Genomic DNA, 22,530 nt, shown 5'->3' on the forward strand with positions numbered 1-22,530 from the left:
GAATTTAAAGCACATAATATATTCTATTATGTAATGACAGAGTGGTTCTTCTGCACCTCCTTCTGTCCTAATGATGAGACTGCTGGTGACCTTGAGTTATTTTTAGCATCAGAGATGTGGCGCAGGCTACACCTCCGAGAAAATGTGCTGTATTCATGTAGTGAACAAAGTAGCCGATCGTGTCAACACATTTATTTACAAAGTGTCCATACACATGAAATTACACTTGAAGCCTTTGCATCAGCTGTTGCATGAGAGTTCAAAAATTTTTCCCTTCAGCATGACTTCCAGGTGTGGCTTCAATCGACAGGGCCCTGGAAGATAAGTTTAATGTGGCCCTGCTCCCCTGTCAACCAGGTGCCACAGAAGGGGCATGCGGCGTGGAAGGCGTGGGTACCGTGGGGTAGTGGGATCTGGCTCCAACCTGCCACTGTCTTTTCAGAGCACACGTGACCACAGGGACAGAAGGCATGAGTGGGAGGTCCCGCATCCAGATACAAGCCCCCCTCACAGCCCAGCCATAGCGGGACATAGGGGCCCACTCGCCTGCACATGGGGCACTCTCTCTCCCCGGTGTTGGCCGGGACTGTGCCGCCCGGACCGGCAGGGACCTTGTCCTTGCGGTAGCCCCAGTTATGGTAACCGTGCACATGGCCGCAGTTGACATAAACCCATGGCTGCTTCTTGTCCACGATCTCACGCTGCGCCAGGCTCGGAAAGGCCAGGGTGTTGAAGCCCACGGGGCACTGGGGCCGGGCAGCGTTCAGCTCCTGCCGAAGGGACTCTAGCTGTTTGAGGGTGGGTGTGTAGCGCAGGCCAGCCGGGGTCCGCCACAGCAGGGTTGCCCCGCACAGGTCAATCAGCGAGCCGTCCTGGAGGGTGTTGGACTCATTGTCCACCTTAATCGAACAAGACGAGAGGGGGACAGCTTAGCCATGTGACTCTTCTCTCTAGGGCCATTGCACTTACGGAGTCAACCATTGACCAGCAGCAAGGTGACAAAAAATGAAGGCCCGATCTGCTCCACCACTTTAGCAGTGATGTGTGGGCATTCATTCATTCATTTTCTACCGCTTTTCTACTGAGCCTATCCCAGCTGTCTTCGGGCGAGAGGCGGGGTACACCCTGTACCGGTCGCCAGCCAATCACAGTGCACATATAGACAAACAACCATTCACACTCATATTCATACCGATGTATAATTTGGAGTCAATTAACCTAGCATGTTTTTGGAATGTGGGAGGAAACCAGAATACCCGGAGAAAACCCACGCATGCACGGGGAGAACATGCAAACTGGAATTGAACCCTGGTCTCCTAGCTGTGAGGTTTGCCGTGCCGCCATAACTAAGCTTGTCTTTCAATATTTTTCGGACTAATAATAGGCCGTAGTCAACCACGAAACAGCGGCCATTTATTAATTATTTTTTTGGGGTCAAAGGTCATCATGCAATGAGTCGTTTTTACAGAATTATATGCTATCAAAATCGATTCTCCCTTCATAACAAATACTTTGGCTCACAGAAATGGCCGAGGGTGGCATGTCGTCATTAAAAATAAAAATAAGAATTTGTCAACATATTATATAAAAATGTAAAAAAATAAATTTAAACCATTCATTATGGAGAATAACTATAATAATTACCAAGAAGGGCCAAGTTTTCTCTGGGTAGTGTGGTTTCCTCCCACATTCCAAAAATATGCATGTTAGGTTAATTGGAGACTCAAAATTGTCCATAGGTATGAATATGAGTAGTGGATACCATTCACAAAATTCAATATATCAATATTGCAATAATGACAATTGCACATAATTCCTCAATAGTAGACTAAAGTGGAGTTCATGATGAAGTCATTTTTTGTACATAACTCGCTGCTATAAGTGAACATATTGATGTAATGGGCGCCCCTGTGCTAATTCATGATTGTCTCATCAGGGTCATCTTACCAGCTTTCCTCTCTGTTGGGCCGATCGCGTCTCCCTCAGGGCGAAGACATTGCCGCACACCGAGATCTCCCTCCAGACGCCCGGAGCAGGTTCGGACACAAACTCGCCCGCCGGATGCATCACCAGCACGCCGTTGGTCGTCAGTCCGTCCATCAGGCCGTCCGACGTCCTCCACTTGGCAGCGCGTTCCTGGGACGGCAGAGGAAGCGGAAGTAAAGGTGAGAGGGAATCACGTCCTGAGAGATGATGATGATGATGATGGTGTAGGTGGGTGTCGGGGGTAAAAAAAAACCGACGTTGCACTTTGCTGCTGCTATATTTAATCCTGCACTGTATTGACTAATCCTGGGGAGTTCACCCACGCCTAAGAATAAACTTATTCCTGAGGAAAAGACTTATTAGCTCGCTAGGTGATGAGGTGATCGTTAATGTATAAAATTACACACACACATGGCAAGCTCAGAGGTGTGTGTATGTGTGTGTGTCTTTGTTGCCAGCGGTTCTGATGAATTTTGCATGAGATGAAGTCATGCCGTCTATTCTTAGTTCTGCGTTTAGCTTTGCGCACCTCACATGTCACGTTTTGGACTGCCCCACACCATGTATAACAGGGGTGTCCAAACTTTATACTGAAAAATCCAAGGCTGTTTGTGTTTGTGTTTTACAGGACGACAATTTCAGCCAAGTAAGACTCCATTTTAATAAATGGAATATTTTCGTAGAGCATATAAAACCTGTTTATGACATTATTTGAACCCTATAGACATGGAATAACAACCCTATATTAGTCCTTACACTCATATCACACAATTCATTCATTTTCTACCGCTTTTTTCTCACGAGGGTCACAGGGGGTGCTGGAGCCTATCCCAGCTGTCTTCAGGCGAGAGGCGGGGTACACCCTGGACTGGTCGCCAGCCAATCACAGGGCACATATAGACAAACAACCATTCACACTCACATTCATACCTATTTGTTTTTGGAATGTGGGAGGAAACCGGAGTACCCGGAGAAAACCCACGCATGCACGGGGAGAACATGCAAACTCCACACAGAGATGGTCGAGGGTGGAATTGAACCCTGGTCTCCTAGCTGTGAGGTCTGCGCGCTAACCACTAGACCGCCGTGCCGCCCATCACACAATTTATTAGATAAATTAGTCACGTAAGACATGAACAAGACTTTTTTTTCAGTTTTGTAATTTTAAGAATGTGCCACTGGTGGGACACTGGCCGCGCTTTGGACACCACTGACATACATGCATATATATAAAGTACACTTAATTTGGCATCTGCATCTTCTGAGGTCATCTCGTGACTCTCAAAAGTCTTGCTCATGTTTCCCGACAATGATGTCACCACAGAGTGACATAACAGTCCCTGTAGGGAACCTGGTTGCCATGGCATCCTGCTCCCAGGGTTAAACGGCATGAGCAGGCTTTGAACACTCACCCCCAGGAAGATGTTCTTGGAAGAGTCGAAGCCCGCAGCGTAGATGCGGGCCGTGTAAGGGGCACTCCTCTCGCACATGATGCGGCAGGCGTAGCGGGAGATGGTGCTCTGCGCCGACTGACCTCCGCCGCCGCCGCCCTCCCCGGCTGCGCCCCCGCTCTGACCTCCGCCACTGCCTGACGTGTCTGTTACCACGAAGTCGATCATGCTCTCTGTGGAGCGGCCGATCTGATAGAAGCGTGACAAATATATAGCATATATATATATATAGTGTACACGGCTTCATCTGATGATGCACTTACCTGAAACATGTCCGTGTTTGTGTCATGCGTGTACTCCACAATGACTGAGTGACTCCGTGACAAAGTGTACGAGATGCTGTGCTGGCTTTTGTTGCTGAGTGCCTGCCAAAACAAACAACCACATAGAGACATGTCGCTCTCACACACACACACACACACACACACACACACACACACACACACACACACACACAGTATATACAACAGTTGTCATATCTCACCTTGGACACGAGAGGAGTGGAGACATTGTGGATGACATCAGGTTTGACCCCGTTAGCTTTTGTTCTCTTGTAGAGGGCCAGGCGACTCCTTCTGCGACCTTTGTCGCCATTGGCCAGCGAGCCATTGTGCCTTCAAAGCAAGACATGAAAAAACATAAAATAGATGATCTTCTTGTGTTGCCATGGACACCTAATGTGATGCTTCAGTGAGGGAACACAAGAGGCAGTGATTGGATGGATGCTACAAAAAGGGGCGTTACGGGCAGTCTCACACTTATGTAATAATCTTAACATCATATATCATATATCAGCACATTCAAACCTTGTTTTTGTTTTTTTTTGTTTTTGTCAAAAAAATTTTGCCAAAAGTTTGCCTTGTTTCTGGCACGGTGTCTTGGTTAAAGTACAAACAGACTTTGACTTGTGGCATTTCAAAGGATGTCGACAACTTCCATCATAGCTTGTTTATTCAGCCATCTTGGATGAAACACCAAATCTTCTAATACTTTACATAATATAGTAAAGTATATAAAAGTATATAAAACATAGTTTACATCATACTACCATGTTCTCTGAGGCTCATTCGTTTTGGCAAACTCAAATGAGAATGTTACACAAACTAGTCCATTTGCGGCATCGACCATATAGTCAAATGTTTTGAGACATGACATAAAAACACAGCTGGTGGATCCATACCAACAGCAACTTCTCTACATCTTCAACGCTCCGGCATACCTGCAACCCTTGTAAGGATAAGTGGCATAGAAAACAGATGGATGGATGGATGATACTGTAGCATTGTAGCATTACTAGAGATTTGGTGTTGGGTGTGTGAGCCAAGTACAATCGTACAATAGCCAAAGTACAATAATCAAGACAGTGTGAGAACCGATTATATCTACTATATTAGGTAATACAAATGTAAAGTTGACTATACGGGTATTATTTCATATCTGGGGGGACCCTAATAATGTTAAAAAACTATTTAGAAGATAGAAATATTTTTTTTTGTCCCAATCCACATTTGGCATCCAATCTGATGGCTTCGAAATTGGTAATTGGAACACTATGGGCATGCAAAGTATTTTAGGGTAGTACTAATCATTTGGACATGGTTATAGGTCCATTTATATGACTCTCTTCAACGCAATAGTAATTTATTGACGGTCCCTAGTATAAACAATGTGGTGCGTTTTCTTCTGTGTGGTGGTAACAAACCATGAAGATCGGATGGGAACATCCATAGTAACTATGAAAATATGAATTTATTCATACAGAATCCTACTTGGTGGAAATGTACTTATTGAGGTCAGGTCTGGAACCAATTAACTATGATAAATTAGGGATGACTGTACGGTATGTGAAGGCAACATTTTTAAATTGTAGTCCAGTAAAACTTTCATTCATTCATTCATTTTCTACCGCTTTTCCTCACGAGGGTTGCGGGGGGTGCTGGAGCCTATCCCAGCTGTCCAATCACAGGGCACATATAGACAAACAACCATTCACACTCACATTCATACCTCAATTTGGAGTCGCCAATTAACCTAGCATGTTTTTGGATTGTGGGAGGAAACCGGAGAAAACCCACGCATGCACAGGGAGAACATGCAAACTCCACACAGAGATGGCCGAGGGTGGAATTGAACCCTGGTCTCCTAGCTGTGAGGTCTGCGTGCTAACCACTTGACCGCCGTGCCGCCCAGTAAAACTTATATATCATATTCAAAAACTCCACCTGAAGACTTAATTTTTTTTTTTGTATACAGACCTTGGTGGAAAAAGTTTGGACGCCCCTGATTGAAATGACTTGGTCAACAAGCTAACTGCATCAACGGAGTGAGGCTAATAATGTTTGCTACGTCAGTAATGTAATAATGAAGTCATTTGCAGCTTTAAGACTTTCAAGGACCCCCTGACCTTTCAATGTTACTCTAATCAAGATGATGGTGTGTCTGCAACTCCGCACGCTGATTGATTAGCCCATTGGTCCACCGTGGACTCATAAAAATGTGGAGGAAAAAAAAAGTGATTTAAGCATCTCACCCTAAGACGATGAGCTCGCCGTACTTGATGGGCTCTCTGTCTTCAGGAAAGACTCCGTCTGGAAGCTGAGAGCTTGAGCCCAGAGGAGGCGAGGGCTGGCTCTTGTTGCACGATGGGCGCAGCTCCAGAGATGGGGGGGGACACAGCGCCTCGGAGCTACCCTCCAAAACCATGCCCACTGGCCACCACTGGGGCTTGCTGTTTGGAGAGGAGGATTAGTCAGTAGTCAGCCAGCTGCAATTGTGACTTGCAATTTCTAATGCCTGCAGAGCTAGACTGTTAAATCACACCATCAATGACTTCCATGTAGATATTATAATATAATATTTCAGCAGAAGAGTGGGCTCGCAGTGGATATTTTGATACTCTGTTTACAGTCCTGATGAGTGGCCATCTATACGCATGCAGGTTCAAACCTATTATTAATCGGAAAAGTGGGCGAGACCGCCTACGCTCTGTGGAACGAAAGCATGACAGAACCAGATAAGCTTCATCCTCCCTGCAAGCGCATTAGATAATCACCATGGGAAGGTGAGTGTGATGATGCTGGAAAAGTTTGCAGCTTTAAAGCAACAGTACAAGCCAATATGGATGACAGCATCCCTTTTAAAGGTATTTAAAATATAGTAATACTGTTAAATGCCCCTTTTTATTATAAAAAAAAAAGTATCAAAACCAGCCATGTTGTTTTGTCTAGAGACAGTGCCACTGAGGAAAAGGAAAAGACGGGACGCAGAACTGGAGGTAGCAGAGATGAGGATGCTGAGGCTCTCATTGGGAGTGACCAGGATAGATAGGATCAGGAACGAGTAGTACATCAGAGAAATTATATGTTAGCGACTTTGGGCACAACTAAAAGAGCCAGCACTTTAACTATTACAACATTTGTACAAAATAACACCTCAGAGACATAATATTATTATATCTTGTCACATTCATATTTCATAATGTTTATAATCTGTATAATCTGCAATAGCCATACTATAGTCATTTATATCCCTGTATAGTATATCCACACTGTATCATAGTCATAGCCTGTTATAGTTTGTACATATATATGTCCATTTACAGCTCTTATTACGTATATTCCTTCATTAACTTACTAATAAGGTATTTATAAATTTGCACTTCTGGTTGGATGCTAACTGCATTTTGTTGCCCTGTACCAGTCACATGAGCAATAACAATAAAATCTAATCTAAGGAAAAGACGGGAAGCAGAACTGGAGGTAGCAGAGATGAGGATGCTGAGGCTCTCATTGGGAGTGACCAGGATAGATAGGATCAGGAACGGGTACATCAGAGGGAAATTATATGTTAGCGACTTTGGGCATAAAGTCAGAGAGGAAAGACTGAGATGGTTGGGATGCTGCGTTTAGCGCTGCCTGGTAGGAGGCGTAGAAGAAGACCAAAGAGGAGGTTTATGGATGTAGTGAAGTTGGTGGGAAAGAGACAGATGCAAAAGACAGGATTGGATTGCTATGGCTGCCCCAGAAGGAAAAAAGCCCAAATACAGTAAAGTCTTGTTATATCGATATTGTCAGGAGTCGGAAAAAATGTCGATATAATCGGACTGTCGATATATCCGATCCTGCGCCGAACTGCATTAAAAGTGGGCAATAATGCAGCTTAAATCAATAATGCAGCTTAAATCAATCTTTGCTTATCAATCTTAAGCAAAGATTGATTTAAGCTGCTTTTGTATCGATATAAGCAGACCAAATTGGCTGGCGGGAGATGAAAAGGGCATCGTAGTAACCGGATTATCATAATAACCGGGTATCGTACTAACGGAACTAATTACGTATATCATAAAAGACTAGAAATTTGCCGGGAAATGAAAATAGTATCGTAATAAGCAGTAATTCGTTTTAACCGATATTGATATAACAAGACTTTACTGTAAAAAGAAGAAGAACAGTAATGTGTCCACAGCACCTATTGATGAGCATGAAAAACATAAACAATCATTTCCCTCATTCCATGTTTGAGAGGCGCCATACACATACATGTGAAAGGAGGTTTGTCCTTCCACCATTATGACGATATGGGTCATAGAATTACATAGAATGTCTTTGTTTTGGTAATAAATAGTCTATTTTGATGCTAATTCAACCTAATTTGTGTGTGTTTTTAACAGAAGACCTGTACTTCTGCAAGATGGCGGCACGAAAACAGCGTTGTGAAGCATTTTTTCCAGATTTGCAGTTTTGTAGGTATTATTTTGCTCACATATTACACCAGGCAAGAGTATTTGGATATTGAATTTCACAGGACTAATTTTTTGTTTTGTTTTTTTAATCACTGATCATGGACCAGTCCCTGAGATCAGCTGAGGAGGACCGGAGTCTAAACACACCACCCAACTTGGGCGGAAGTGCCGATAAGTGGCATCGACAATGTAAACAAAAGGGGAGGAAGGCGTAGAGGAAAAGGAGATAAGCTGAAGCTAACACTGGACAGACAAGCAAGACCAAGAAGGGTGGAGGACACTATGGAAATGAAGGTACTGTTATTGCACTCCTACCATCTTTGTTTATCTGAGTCTTTTAGCCTTTTTCTTTGACGTGGAAAAAAGTCCTACATTTATTTGTAGCGGTCATTGACTGGTCTGTTTTTTTTTTTACATTCTTGCTACCACCCCTATTGTGACTAATTTGACATTAGAGGTTCCAACTGTGCACAATCTAGCCAAGTTTAATATCTCTGACGCTCGCTGAATTGAAGGATTCGTTGTGACGATGGTTGTCAATTTATTGTATATCTGTGTAGATTGTTAATTATCCCGGTCATAGTAATCCGCATAACTTTTAATAGAGGCAACTGGTCTCTTCACGGTTCTCTGGGAACCGTGGCCACTAACGAGGGCTCGTTCATGAGCCAAACAACCGGTGGCGACCACCCCCATGGGAAACACCCAGCAGGGACACACACACCTAAAAATGTAAACTTTTGGAGTCCTGTTGCCTCCATTCAATGTATCAACATGTATAGTAACATAAAACAGGCTTTGCTACACATCCTAAAACAGACATCAGTCACAGAAGTGATGATGATGATGAAGAGGAAAAGAGCAGCTCATCGTCACATGACAGATGACCTGAGCTTGCATCAAGCAGTCGGTGGACATTTCATTAGCCTGCCTGGATATTGAGCGGCAGCAGACTCTCTGCCAAAGTGGACTCTCGGGAGGCGGGGATGAGCGGAAGCAAAAGAAGGACAGCTGACATGGTGTCATTTAGGCTTCTCTGCGAGCCTAGCAAGGGGTGGATGGATGGATGGGGGGGGGGTTGACGATGGTGGATGGAGGGCACGTCTCCCCGGTAGAACAAAAACAAATCACAGAAGCTAGCATGTCGCTGTAGGAGGTCATGAAGTAGAGGAGAGGAGTGAGGAACAGGGTGACTGTAGTGAAGAGGGTTGCGGGGGGGTTACATGTGTGTACGCGCATGCGTAAAAGCACCACACACTGGCAGGGTGATGGATTGCCACGCTTTTTCTAATCAAGCCACAGTCACATCCTGTGGGTGGAGGCAGAGAAGGGGAGGGGTAACAAAAGAAAGAAGACAAAGGAAGAGGACAGTATAATGGAGCCAAACGGATAAAGGCACAACACTGGCTGCAAAGGGCTGCATTGCAAATAACACAACATGAAATTGATGCATGTAATTGTATCATGTTTACATTCAGTTATTTTTAGCTCATATTCCAGGAAATTACTTATTATTATTATTATTATTATTATTATTATTATTATATAACATTATGTAGCTTTTAAAGCATATGTGAGCCAGAGAGGCTGCCGATCATATTCCTTCATACGTTCAAATTACGCCATGGGAGTCCAGGGTCAGATTCCCTCTGCTATAGCAAACGGCCTTTGATTGATTGATTGATTCATTTATTTTTCTACCGCTTTTTCCCTGCGAGGGTCACGGGGGTGCTGGAGCCTATCCCAGCTGTCTTTGGGCGAGAGGCGGGGTACACCCTGGACTGGTCTGATTGATTGATGGTCTTTTTTCATATAAACAGATGGTGTCAGGTTTTATTATTTTGTTATTTTTATTTTTGTATTCATTCATTCATTTTGTACCGCTTTTCCTCACGAGGGTCGCGGGGGTGCTGGAGCCTATCCCAGCTGTCTTTGGGCGAGAGGCGGGGTACACCCTGGACTGGTCTGATTGATTGATGGTCTTTTTTCATATAAACAGATGGTGTCAGGTTTTATTATTTTGTTATTATTTTGTTATTTTTATTTTTTTAATTATTTAGTTATTTATTCATTCATTCATTTTCTACCGCTTTTTCCTCACGAGGGTCGCGGGGGGTGCTGGAGCCTATCCCAGCTGTCTTCGGGCGAGAGGCGGGGTACACCCTGGACTGGTCGCCAGCCAATCACAGGGCACATATAGACAAACAACCATTCACACTCACATTCATACCTATGGACAATTTGGAGTCGCTAATTAACCTAGCATGTTTTTGGAATGTGGGAGGAAACCGGAGTACAGCGGTCATTTATTAATAATTTTTTTTTTTATATAATTTTTTAATAATTTTTTAATAATTTTTTTAAAACCGTGATAGATTGAGGGAGCAATGTTCGAACAATCGCAGCGTGGGACGACTGTGTCGCATCATTTTCCTTGAGGCACAAATGGCGGTGGGCTCTTTTGGGTCAAAGGTCATCATGCAATGAGTCGTTTTTACAGAATTATGCTATCATCAGAATCAGTCTGATCAATATTATCAGAATGCTATCAAAATCGATGCTCCCATCATAAGAAATAGTTTGGCTTCCGACCCACACCCTGATTCTCTTGGACGCCGGAAGTTCTCCTTTCCTGGCGAACAAGTGCTCCTGCTCTCTGGCCGCCCACAAGCGGGGAAGGGTGATTGTGTGGGAGAAAGATGGAGACACGCAAAGGACGAGAAAGAAACTGAGAGCGTGACAAAGCAACTCTGTGACAAAAATTTCTCCACCTGTTTTTAAACTCTACTTTTTATATTTGTTGTCATTAAGTCAGTGAGTCACATCACAAACATCTCGCTTCACGTTTGAAAGCACGTGTGTGCGTGTGCGCTTGACATTATGTAACACATTATGCTGTGCAAATCCTTCACAACGCTATTATGAACACTTGTCTTACCCTACCCCCCCCCCCCCCCCTTCCCTCTCCGACTGTGCTTTGACTTCACTTAGGTGTTGCTTGATGGTACAGACAAACATACTGTAATGTAACCCCTATGGACTTTGGTGAATCAAAGCACCCTCAGGCTCCAGTAAAAAAAAAAAAAAAAAAGAAATAGGAAGAAGCAGATGCTAATTTAGTCTGTTCTAAAAACATAAAATGTGGCCCTTGTTGATCTACCAATAATATTAGGGGGCTAATATCTGCGGGCTCCCGCTACATTGCAAAGTTTAAACTCATAGACGTTTTCCTGTGTGTAGCCTAGGGGCCTTCTGCATATTTGGAAAATGAAATCATTATTGTGATACATTATTAAATATGACACTTCAAATTGTCAAATTTTCTTAGCTTACCATATATTTGATTGGTTTTCATTCATTCATTCATTCATTTTCGGGGGTGCTGGAGCCTATCCCAGCTGCCTTCAGGCGAGAGTCGGGGTACACCCTGGACTGGTCGCCAGCCAATCACAGGGCACATATAGACAAACAACCATTCACACTCACATTCATACCTATGGACAATTTGGAGTCGCCAATTAACCTAGCATGTTTTTGGAATGTGGGAAACCGGAGTACCCGGAGAAAACCCACGCATGCACGGGGAGAACATGCAAACTCCACACAGAGATGGCCGAGTTTGGAATTGAACCCTGGTCTCCTAGCTGTGAGGTCTGCGCGCTAACCACTAGACCGCCGTGCCGCCCTGGATTGGTTTTAGCATCTTTAATGGAGTAAAAGTATGCCCTGGGTTTCACATCTCAGGTGTTTTTATGTTGATATAAAATACTGTAGCTTTTGCCTGGACATTGAGAGAATGACGAAGAGGTGGTTGATCTTTATTGAAACAAAACAACCAAGGCGAAAAAACATTGGAAAGTAGAAATTTCAGGCGGGAATGAACGGACACAAAAAAAAGTGAAGAAAAAATGTATGTTCACATTTTACATATTTCTTTTACCCTGGATTATTGGGGCATGTCCTGAAAATTTCAGCATAATTAATAATAAAGATTCGGCCAGTTCGGCCCACAGCCTAAAGTTTTAGGCCCCTGTGTGATTGAGTTTGACACCTTGAAATAAATTTTGGGACCTCGTAGATCACTGTGATCGCCACACATGAGTCAGCGTTCCTTAGCTTTGCTCTGTCACGGGATAAAAAAGCAGGCAAAGATTTATCTACAACAACAGTTCATGTGTTATCCCAGCACCTGATCCAATGGCCCCAAAGGTGGCGACTGTAGACCTGCAGACCCATGCAATCACCTCTTGATTGCTACTCTTGATTGTTAGAAGGAAAGTGTCAGGGCAACAACCCCTAGATTGACAGGTTGTATTAGTTGATTGAAGTCTAAATACTTTTGAGTATTGCCTCAATCGTAACAAGAACATACAGGCTTTGGGTGTTAATTTCATATAAAACAGCTTTGTTGGGTCGCGGTGGTTCTCAACTGGTGGGTCAGGACCCAAAAGTAGTCGTTTTCAGTTGGTTGCTGGGAAAATAAAAATAATAAGTAATGACCCGGGTGGCACGGCGGTCTAGTGGTTAGCGCGCAGACCTCACAGCTAGGAGACCAGGGTTCACTTCCACCCTCGGCCATCTCTGTGTGGAGTTTGTGTTGGTTTTCTCCGGGTACTCCGGTTTCCTCCCACATTCCAAAAAAAAAAACATGCTAGGTTAATTGGCGACTCCAAATTGTCTATAGGTATGAATGTGAGTGTGAATGGTTGTTTGTCTATATGTGTCCTGTGATTGGCTGCCGACCAGTCCAGGGTGTACCCCGCCTCTCGCCCGAAGACAGCTGGGATAGGCTCCAGCGCCCCCTGCGACCCTCGTGAAGAAAAGCGGTAGAAAATGAATGAATGAAGTAATGACCCAATTTCTGTGAATGCATCTCACATTCTTGTCCACGCTATTTGCTAGCTACGCTGCCACGAGGTGCATGCCATGTTTCCGGGCAACTGTCAAGCTTGAGTGGGAGAGAAGTGGAGATGTGCCATCCGTCCGACACACAACTCGCAGATACCTGCTGGAGAAGAGCACGCCATACAGAAGACAGCGTCTGTCTCTTCAATTCAAACCTTCTCACCAGTATGGGCAAAACCAAAGAGTTGCCAAAGAATCTCAGGGACAAGATTGTCAACCTGCACGAGACTGGAATTGGACGACAAGATGGTGAGAAGGAGACCACTGTTGGTGCAATAAATCACAGAATTTCCGCAAGAAATTCAAGATTATCAGAGAGGTGAGGGAATGTTTATCTGTCACTAAGATAAACATAACTTTGGGAGAATGTGATGTGGTCTAGATGTGACTAGTATTGGGCTCTTTGGTGTTAAATTGACTCAACTTGGTCGGAACCCAACATCTCCATCCCTGCTGTTAAACATGGAGGCTGAGACATTCTGCTTTGGAGCTGTTTCTCTGACTAAAATTCATTCATTCATTTTCTACCGCTTTTCCTCATGAGGGTCACGGTGGGTGCTGGAGCCTATCCCAGCTGTCTTCGGGCGAGAGGCGGGGTACGCCCTGGACTGGTCGCCAGCCAATCACAGGGCACATATAGACAAACAACCATTCACACTCACATGCATACCTTCCTAGCTGTGAGGTCTGCGCGCTAACCACTCGACCGCCGTGCCGCCCTGTGTCCAATCATTCATTCGTTCATTCATTTTCTACCGCTTTTTCCTCACGAGGGTCACGGTGGGTGCTGGAGCCTATCCCAGCTGTTTTCAGGCGAGAGGCGGGGTATACCCTGGACTGGTCGCCAGCCAATCACAGGGCACATATAGACAAACAACCATTCACACTCACATTCATACCTATGGACAATTTGGAGTCGCCAATTAACCTAACATGTTTTTGGAATGTGGGAGGAAACCGGAGTACCCGGAGAAAACCCACGCATGCACGGGGAGAACATGCAAACTCCACACAGAGATGGCCGAGGGTGGAATTGAACTCGGGTCTCCTAGCTGCGCTAACCACTCGACCGCCGTGCCGCCCTGTGTCCAATCACTATTGACTAATTCCTCAGTCAGATACTATGTATAATATTATACTCATTATTTCATGTTTCTGTAACATAATTGTAGACTGTTGACATCTTTGCAAAGGGGGGTGAAAGGAATCAGCAGGGGATCAAATACTTATTCCCGCAACTGTACAGTGCATATACAGTAATACGGTGCAGTATGGCTGACAACATCCAGTATATGTTCGTCAGCAGGCCAGCATGAGTCATTACTCAGCAAAGTGTACAAATATTTCCGGATCATGACAAAACCATAACTGAGATATTTTCATTCGATTATACCAGATTGAATTGAACATGTCCTCTTCCTCCCTTCCTCCCACCCTTTAAGGAGTCTCTATTATTACTGCTCAGTCTAGGCACATTGCAGTGGGGTTTGCAGGGCTATATGCGTGATGATGTAGTAAGAACACCAATACGCCATAAATGAACGTTTAGAATCTAATTTATGTTGGCTTTCATACAGCTGGATTCGTACCCGTGGGGATTCCATTACCAGAAAAACATCATCATCATCATCACACACACACCCTCCTCAGCGACAATCATGGAGACAGAGGATGACAACCATATTTTAACAAAGCAAAAATGGGATATTAATCCCCCCCACACACCCCACGTTCGCCCCACTCCAATGACAAAAGATGGTTTCAAACAGATTAGACATCAGCTGCCATTTGCTTTCATGGAGGCACACAGCTGATGAGCACATAAACAAGCGCCTACCCGCTGATGTTTTGCCAACGGAGCTCGGAAACCGCTGTGTAATTCCTCCTTTGGTGCGCGTGTGTCACTGTGGATCCGTGCGTGTATTTTTGGTGGGTGGGAGGATCCTGACAGTCCACGTCAGTCCCGCCTCGGGAAGGTTAAAATCGAAGGTCCAGAGTGAGGATGGAGGAGGCAGTGTAGTGATGCTCGCCTTCTCCCTTCCTCTCTCTCTCTCTCTCGCCTCCTCAACCAAGGTAAGTGCTGCTGCCTTCGTGAATCCTCGGAAATCTGTGCTTCCAAAAGCTATTCAAGCACTCCTTTAACACATTTAAAGAGAAAAACACCACCAAACAAAAATATTGTATGAATGGTAATTTGGGTAAAAAGTTCAAAGTCTGACAGCCCCAAGTTGACATGTTAAAATTACCAATAAACACACCAAAAAAAATCTGAAATACAATAGCTGTCTCAAGGCAGTGCCTGTAACAAAGTTCCAATTTTTTTCTCGCAATAAGTCATAAATCTACGAGAATGACGTTGTAAATTTTCGAGAAAAACATGTAATATTACGGGGATAAATTCGGAAATTTAAGACATTATTCTCGAAATCTCAAATTATTTTAATACTACGTCGTAACAGGCATTTCCTGAGACGGCTACAAATTTAATTATGGCCTAAAAGGCTTTGGTTGGAATATTACGATGTTACGACTCTTTTTCTCATGAATGTACGACTTTTCAGTTCTCATTTTGTGAAAAAATATCTGTATTTGGTTGTTATGTTGTTCATATTGTTATATGTATATGTTATGTTGTTTCCAGAAAAAAATACTTAAGCCTCGCCCTCACTTTTCAGAGATTTAGGACTGAGGGCTTTGAGGGAAAAAATCATTTGAATAAGAGCACATATTATAGACACAATCATTCAATGAGTATTTTCAAGCAAAAAGCATCGGTATCGACAATGCTGTTCCTGCATTTACTTGATTTACCGATAGTTGTAAGAATATAATAAGATATATCCTGTATGTATATATGCGTGTGTTGGATCATTTCACTGAATATAATCGCTTTCTGTTGATGCAATTGCGTAAACATGGTCAACAGGAGGCGCCATTTCTGTTAATTACAAGACTACGAAGAAGACTTTTATCATGGTTGCAACCCGCCATTTAAACTAAAAGAAGAAGACACTTTTATGACGTAATCAACGTGCGCCGACTAATATGGCTAATTAGCTAGTGCATGACGGCTTAGAAGAGTGCAGTATGTTGATAACCAAATCGCACACGCAACAAAATACGTTAAAAGTTTTGTTTATTCAAATGTGTAGACTATAATAATGAAACCACAAGAGTCTACAGGAAGAGAGAAGAACATTTTGAGGTGTCAGAAAGTGGACTACTTCGGGTCAATCCAGACTATGCTTCGTTTGGTTTAGCTAGTGTGCGACTGTCCACTTGTTTGGTAACGTGTATTGTTTGTTACAACAAACATAAGAATACGTTTATACGCTTACAAAGAAGACGACTGTCGAAGTGCGTGCATATGTTTTGCAAATTTGAACAATAACCTCGGTCACAATAACCATGTGAAGTGGTCACACTGCTCTGTCCTAGCAACGTTAGCTTACGTCAATGGGGACTATAACAGTCCTCTCTGCTGTTTTTTTGACTACGTTAGATGGCCCAGTTCCCCTCCATGTTGTGCTTAGTCTTCTGCTTTAGCCATTTGACACCAACGCTATGGCAGACGAGGAGGAATTAGTGCCGAGCCTTCTGGCAGGGGAGCTTAGCAATGGCGATGCTGTGCCTCCAGTGTGCGGGCTGTCGATCCTGTTCTGTCTGCTACTCGCTTGTTCCTACGTTGGGAGTTTGTACGTGTGGAGGAGTGACCTGCCAAGGTAGGCCTGACTTTGATTTTCAACTCTTTCACTAATTACCTTTATTCATAACAATTAATTAGCCTGAGCGTGGAGGTTTGCTGATCGAGTAAGCTATCTTTAGTAATGATACCACGAAAGTATGGGTCTCTGGTAGATGGAGTGATGGGCTCCATAGGTTTCACAAAGATGTTTGAGTTCAAATGTAATGTATGCATTGTGTCCTTTCCTGGCCAATTGCAAGAATTTACATGTTATAAGGGGGTAATAAGTAGAGCTTGAAAAAGAAGAAATGAGAGTGAGACAAAAAATGAGTAAGCAATTTATTGCAAACTGTTGAGCTGAAATAGGCTGTTGATTTTGGCTTTTAAAGGCTGTAGTATTAAACTTTTGATCATTTCACTTTAGTGCTTGCTTGCAATAAATGACTTAAAATACTTTTTGTCTTTATCTTATTTCTTCTTTTTGCATTTTTAAGCATTTAGAACCTTCTTAAAAACCAACAGTAAAAATGTAAATGTCAAAATGTCTTAAAATTTTGATCAGCAGTGTATATTTACATATTTACTGACTTTATTCTTGACTTTATTCATCTGAAATAATTTTACAAATGAAATATTGTATTTTGTTGCTGTCGTTACATTGTATCATATGGGTTAAAAGTGTCCATATGAAGTAAAACTTGTCTGTATTGCCAATATTGGCGCTGTATTTACCTGGTATCATTATTATATTCCGTAGCATCGCCCACCTCTACTTTAGAGTTCGGTTGGCCAGCAGGAGTTCTACCACCACCCTGTGACCTAAACATACCTCCATTCACTTCATACCACAAGTCTTTTGTATTTTCTTCTGCTTGGCTGTTAGGGATCACCCCGCTGTAATCAAACGACGCTTCACCAGCGTGTTAATCATATCCGGTGTGTCGCCTCTCTTTGTGTGGATATGGAAGGAATTGTCAGGTGTCCGGGTGAGTTCATGTCACAGATGAATGGAGGTCAGCATGGCTCTGGATTGAACAAATTGTGTTTTTTTTGTGTGTCAGATGTTGTCTCCACTGCTGGCGGTCATGGGGATTCGCTTTGAAGGCCTCATCCCTGCCATTGTCCTGCCTCTGGTGCTCACCATGGTAAACAATGATGCATGCACAATAAATGACGCTTGTTCCACAACTCTGTAATGTGTGTGTGTATGTGTCGTGCTGTAGATCCTGTTTCTGGGCCCCCTGACACAGTTGAGAATGGATTGTCCCTGGACCTTTATGGAAGGTATCCGGTTAGCATTTGGTGAGTTGGTTCATGTGTGTTTTAGCTATTCAAATACAGTTGGACCTCGCCACATCGTGGTTCGAATATCTATCCCTCATTCTATTTTTTCAAAATAACAATTTATAAATGATTGTTGTTTCGAATTTGACTATGGCCTATTATTCCATGTGTCAGTGGGACATTATTTGGCCTTCTTCCTGTCTGTTTCAAACCCATGTTTACAGTCGGGATCTCAAACTCAACTTACTTAGGGGCTGCTGGAGATATTCTAGTCTTCAACAAGAATGCTTCTTAACATGAACATTTTTCAAAAAAGCTTCTTTTGAGTACTCCTTGCTGTCAGAGACCTGGCAGTGCTTCCTCTTTGCCCAATGGAGCCACATTTAGCTTAAAGGAGGAAGCAGTTGAGACCCTCAGCATGGCTTGAAGATGCTCATCAGTAAGTTTGGGACCTGTGCTTTGACTTATTAAAGGTCATGGCGGAGAAGAGTTTTTCCACACAGTCATGTGCTCCCCGAAAAGGCACGTGGTTCATCTAAACATCCTGGGAAGCTCAGGGAAGGTGCGGGCAATTCTCTCAGAAATTGTCCAAGCTTGTCAACTTTTCCATTCACATCCCTGAAGTTCAGAATTGCACTGCAGGTCCTTGAACCTAAATTTGAAGCACAAGAGGAGCATCTTGCACAACAAAGGAGAAGGTGGCCGCAAACTCCTTCTTTCAAATCTAAATTCCTTCTTTAGTATTATAATGGTGTCTGTATTTCTAAACACTGAATGTTGTATTATGCACCCATTTTGTTTCCAAAGCACATGTTTTGTGGGGACAGCTCTGACATTGTCATAAGCATCACTGGGAAGCTGCCCTTAGCCTTGTAACACCATGTTCAATACCTCCAGCTCCTGTGTGATGTCAACAAGAAAAGCTAAATCCATGAGCCATTTGGGATCACTTAGTATAAGACCGGCTATCCCATGCCTTCAAGACCTCTCTCCTGCTGAACCAACGTACCTCAGTGAAGTAGAGCATATGGTTTTGTTTCCTAAAATATGTGTGGCACTGCTGGTGCTTTAAGCTGCTGGATCAATGAATGCATTTTACAATAACAGACATGAAAATAGAGGGCATTGGCTGCACAAGGCCTGCTGATGCATAATGCAATGCAGATTAAATGGCCTCCACGCCCTCTTTTCTTTCTCCTCCCGGTCATTGATGGTCCTCCATCAGTTGTAGTTCCAGCCCCACTCTGCCATGTAAAACCGGCATCCATAATGTCATCACACAGATGGCGGCATGCATTGGAAGCACAATGTGCAACAAGCCTATAACATGCACCTTTTCATGAAGTCACCTTTGAATGGCTTTCCGGCCTTGGGAATCATCTCACTCATTATGTGGCGTGCTTTGACTGCCGCGTCTCCTCGCTTTGCTGGCTTTCTTAAAAAAAAATCTTGTTGCTGAAGCAGACATGTTTTAAGATTGGTGATCTGTTCCCTACTCTCATCTCAATGTTATTTTTCATACTCCTCAGCAGGTTGACTTGATTACTGACATCTGATGCTTTGTTCCTCTTGCACAGCAAGTTTCTCTCCATCGTAGACACATCGGGATGCGCCTGTGCTCAACAAAAAAATAATCCATCTTCGATTTTTCCTGATATTGTCTGTGCTTGTCGCCAACCTTTGTTTTCACAACAGATTTTAAAAGACACGACTAGGGCAGGATGTACCATTTCACTTACATGGTTCTCCTCCATTAATCACGCTTACATGAGTTGTGTTCACAAACAGCTGAATTCCGAATATCAATATTAAACACAACATAATTTGTAATTTCCCTTAACCAATTACATTTATGAATGGGAAAGTAACCAGAAATAAATACTTTTGAGGAATGCAGTAATGGTAAAACTATGTTTTTAGAAGGTCATTATTGCAGTTTGGTCTCGAGCCAATTATCCAATTAACGTTGACGACTTCATGTTTGTACAATTCCGCTTGCAGACCCGTGGTTCTGGACGTTGTGTTTCAACGACATGCGCTGGTTGAGGAACCAGGTGGTGGCGCCATTGACGGAAGAGCTGGTATTCAGAGCCTGTATGCTCCCCATGTTGGTGCCCTGCGCCGGCCCCGCCACCGCCATCTTCACCTGCCCACTCTTTTTTGGCATGGGTGAGTTCAGACGAACACGCATGGACTTTGAACGATCATCAAATTTGGAACATGTCATCTCGTAGCTCACTTCCACCACGTGATTGAGTCGCTGCGCTTCAGACGGGGGTCATTGTCAGGGATCTTCCTCTCGGCTGGTATGTAGTCGTCTTCATAGTCGCAATGGAGGCAAGGGATGATGCTAATGGGGAACTGTATTTATTTATTTATTTTTTTTAATCCCTGTCACAGCGTTCCAGTTCTCCTACGCGGCCATGTTTGGCGCCTACGCAGCCTTCATTTTTGTGAGAACAGGTAAGGAGGCTTCCATACAGGCTCATGTTGGGTTTTGTGATTGTCCTGCAAATGCAACAAAGTAGTGTATGTACTGAAGAAACTAAACTATACATGAAGCGAATTACTCTTAGTGGCTAAAACTATTGGCTTTCAGAATCTAGTAACTGTACCTTAAAAAAATACATCAGGGCTGCACAATTAATTAGAATTTGGTCGCCGATTCTGTTTTTTCCTCCCAAAATCGAGCATGTTGTTTTTGTGTCAGTGAATAAAATGCATCTTTATTGATGTAATACATCACTGGAAAATTTGAAATGCATCTAGCTTCATTCACCTCTTGAATAGGATGTCAGCTTCTACACGCACTGCTACAAAATCCTCAACAAACCGTAATTGGTATATTGGTATAAACACACTTATACAGCCTGAATTGGAACACACAAAGCGGCACCAGCATGCTTTGCTAAACTTAGCCGACACAGTCAGCTTCCACTCGGGCTTTTTCGAGGATCCACTTTGAGGATTTTTTTCATCTGGTGTTTCAAGTGGCTGCTTCAACATGTTTAGTTTGGGAGGGTGTTGGTTCGTGTTTTGGAGGAAATGGCGCCATGATGGAGTGGTCTGCTGGGGAAGCATTTCCCCCCACATGAACGGTCATTCTTTCATTTACTTAATTCATTTCATTCACTGCAATAGGACATTTGCCACCCAGCAAGTCACTCAACATAATATAGCAGGAAGATATTTTGACAAGACCTGATGTTGTATTGCAACATTGGCATGATTTCTAAGTACAATACAGCCAGTAATTGTTTCGTAAAGGGGACCTACTATGCCTTTTTGCATTTTTCTGACCTATAAATGTTGTATACTCATGTCAAACGATGCGTTAGCATCAGATAATGAGGTTTGCGCATTTGGAAGTGAGGCCTGGAAGAACTTTTCGGAAGTCCTTGGGAGTGCTTGTGAGTGTGACCAATCATTGAGGAGTCGGACTACCGGAGGGGCCGGGGGTGGAGTAAATTAAACAGTCGTTTTGGGTTTGGGAGCAGAAAGAGGTGCAGAATGTGGAAGATCTAGAAAGCTTTCTTGTGTGGGTTATTGTGTTTAGGAGTCCAAAAATGTGTAAAACTGAATGTGGGTAATAACTGAGAGGCAAATAATAGAGTTTACAGTATCTAAAATAGGCATTTTTTTGTATCTAATGTCCACTTACTTGTAAATGCAAATGCATTTTAGCAGTCCCGTATGCGCGTTAAACCATAGTTTGAGCTCAGCTTGTTGCCGTAAACATTCATCCAGTTGTGCGTCTTTCCTCCTTTGTTTTTCAGGTCACCTGGTGGGCCCAGTGCTCTGCCACTCCTTCTGTAACTACATGGGTTTCCCGGCCATCAGTTCGGCCCTGGATCACCCGCACCGCCTCACTGTCCTCTTCTGTTACCTGCTGGGGGTCATCCTCTTCCTCCTTCTCCTCTTCCCTCTCACCGACCCCTCCTACTACGGCATACCCACACCGGTGTGCGCCCTGGCTGTTTCTTCTAGCACCCTGTGCGTCCCCTGATCCCCGGCCCCCCCACCACCCTTTACTCCCTCTCCTTTCTTTTGCGTCTTTCATTTTCTGCTGACGAGCGCTCGCAGTGGTTGACGTTTTGAGAGCTCGGGTCAGTTTTGGGCCCGTGGTGCTTGATCATGGTCGTCAGGGTGTCGGGTGGTCTACTGATGAGTGTAGTGCTTGGAGGCTCATGTTGCAGAAGGACATATTTATTCCCGGAGCAGTTATTTCATCCTGATTTTGGTGCAGTGTTTGCTACAGTTGTCAACTTGGACCATTCCAGTACAATTCAAATCATTAGTGAGTCGTTTTGATCCTTTTCAATCAATTCTTTGATGCTGTTATACTTTACCGATTAGACATAGTACATCTTTATATACAGGCCGCTAAATCGTTTACTTGCACAATAAAATAGGCAGCAGCAAGAACTTTAAAAATGCAAAAAACACTCTATAAGCTAAACTGGAACTGTGAAGAAAAT

General features: G+C 43.6%; 2 protein-coding genes and 1 long non-coding RNA gene across 4 annotated transcripts; 2 read left to right on the forward strand and 1 right to left on the reverse strand.

Annotated features, from left to right (window-relative positions):
* Positions 1 to 128: 128 nt before the first annotated feature.
* Positions 129 to 15,157, reverse strand: peli3 (pellino E3 ubiquitin protein ligase family member 3). Its single transcript, XM_058068011.2, has 7 exons — positions 14,921 to 15,157; positions 5,968 to 6,165; positions 3,922 to 4,051; positions 3,701 to 3,802; positions 3,399 to 3,626; positions 1,948 to 2,136; positions 129 to 899 (listed from the first exon to the last, which is right to left on the reverse strand). The coding sequence occupies exons 2-7, from the start codon at positions 6,138 to 6,140 to the stop codon at positions 300 to 302; spliced, it is 1,422 nt and encodes a 473-aa protein (XP_057923994.1). The 5' UTR covers positions 6,141 to 6,165; positions 14,921 to 15,157; the 3' UTR covers positions 129 to 299.
* Positions 7,989 to 13,477, forward strand: LOC144901709 (uncharacterized). Its single transcript, XR_013629773.1, has 3 exons — positions 7,989 to 8,178; positions 8,299 to 8,472; positions 13,081 to 13,477. It is a non-coding gene; the product is annotated as an uncharacterized LOC144901709 (long non-coding RNA).
* rce1a (Ras converting CAAX endopeptidase 1a) lies at positions 15,074 to 22,361 on the forward strand. 2 transcript variants are annotated; one of them, XM_078796263.1, is made up of 9 exons: positions 15,074 to 15,156; positions 16,586 to 16,805; positions 17,652 to 17,754; positions 17,830 to 17,913; positions 17,992 to 18,070; positions 20,054 to 20,221; positions 20,287 to 20,358; positions 20,453 to 20,515; positions 21,829 to 22,361. In XM_078796263.1, the coding sequence occupies exons 2-9, from the start codon at positions 16,648 to 16,650 to the stop codon at positions 22,056 to 22,058; spliced, it is 957 nt and encodes a 318-aa protein (XP_078652389.1). In that variant the 5' UTR covers positions 15,074 to 15,156; positions 16,586 to 16,647; the 3' UTR covers positions 22,059 to 22,361. The 2 variants fall into 2 exon arrangements, with proteins under 2 accessions (XP_078652389.1, XP_057924040.1); XM_058068057.2 differs by lacking the exon at positions 15,074 to 15,156 and having other exon boundaries at positions 16,080 to 16,805.
* The last annotated feature ends 169 nt before the right edge of the window (positions 22,362 to 22,530 follow it).

Source organism: Doryrhamphus excisus, linkage group LG2 (assembly GCF_037039965.1).
Source record: "Doryrhamphus excisus strain RoL-2023G ecotype Guam linkage group LG2, RoL_Dexc_Guam_v1.1, whole genome shotgun sequence".
NCBI lineage: Eukaryota > Metazoa > Chordata > Actinopteri > Syngnathiformes > Syngnathidae > Doryrhamphus > Doryrhamphus excisus.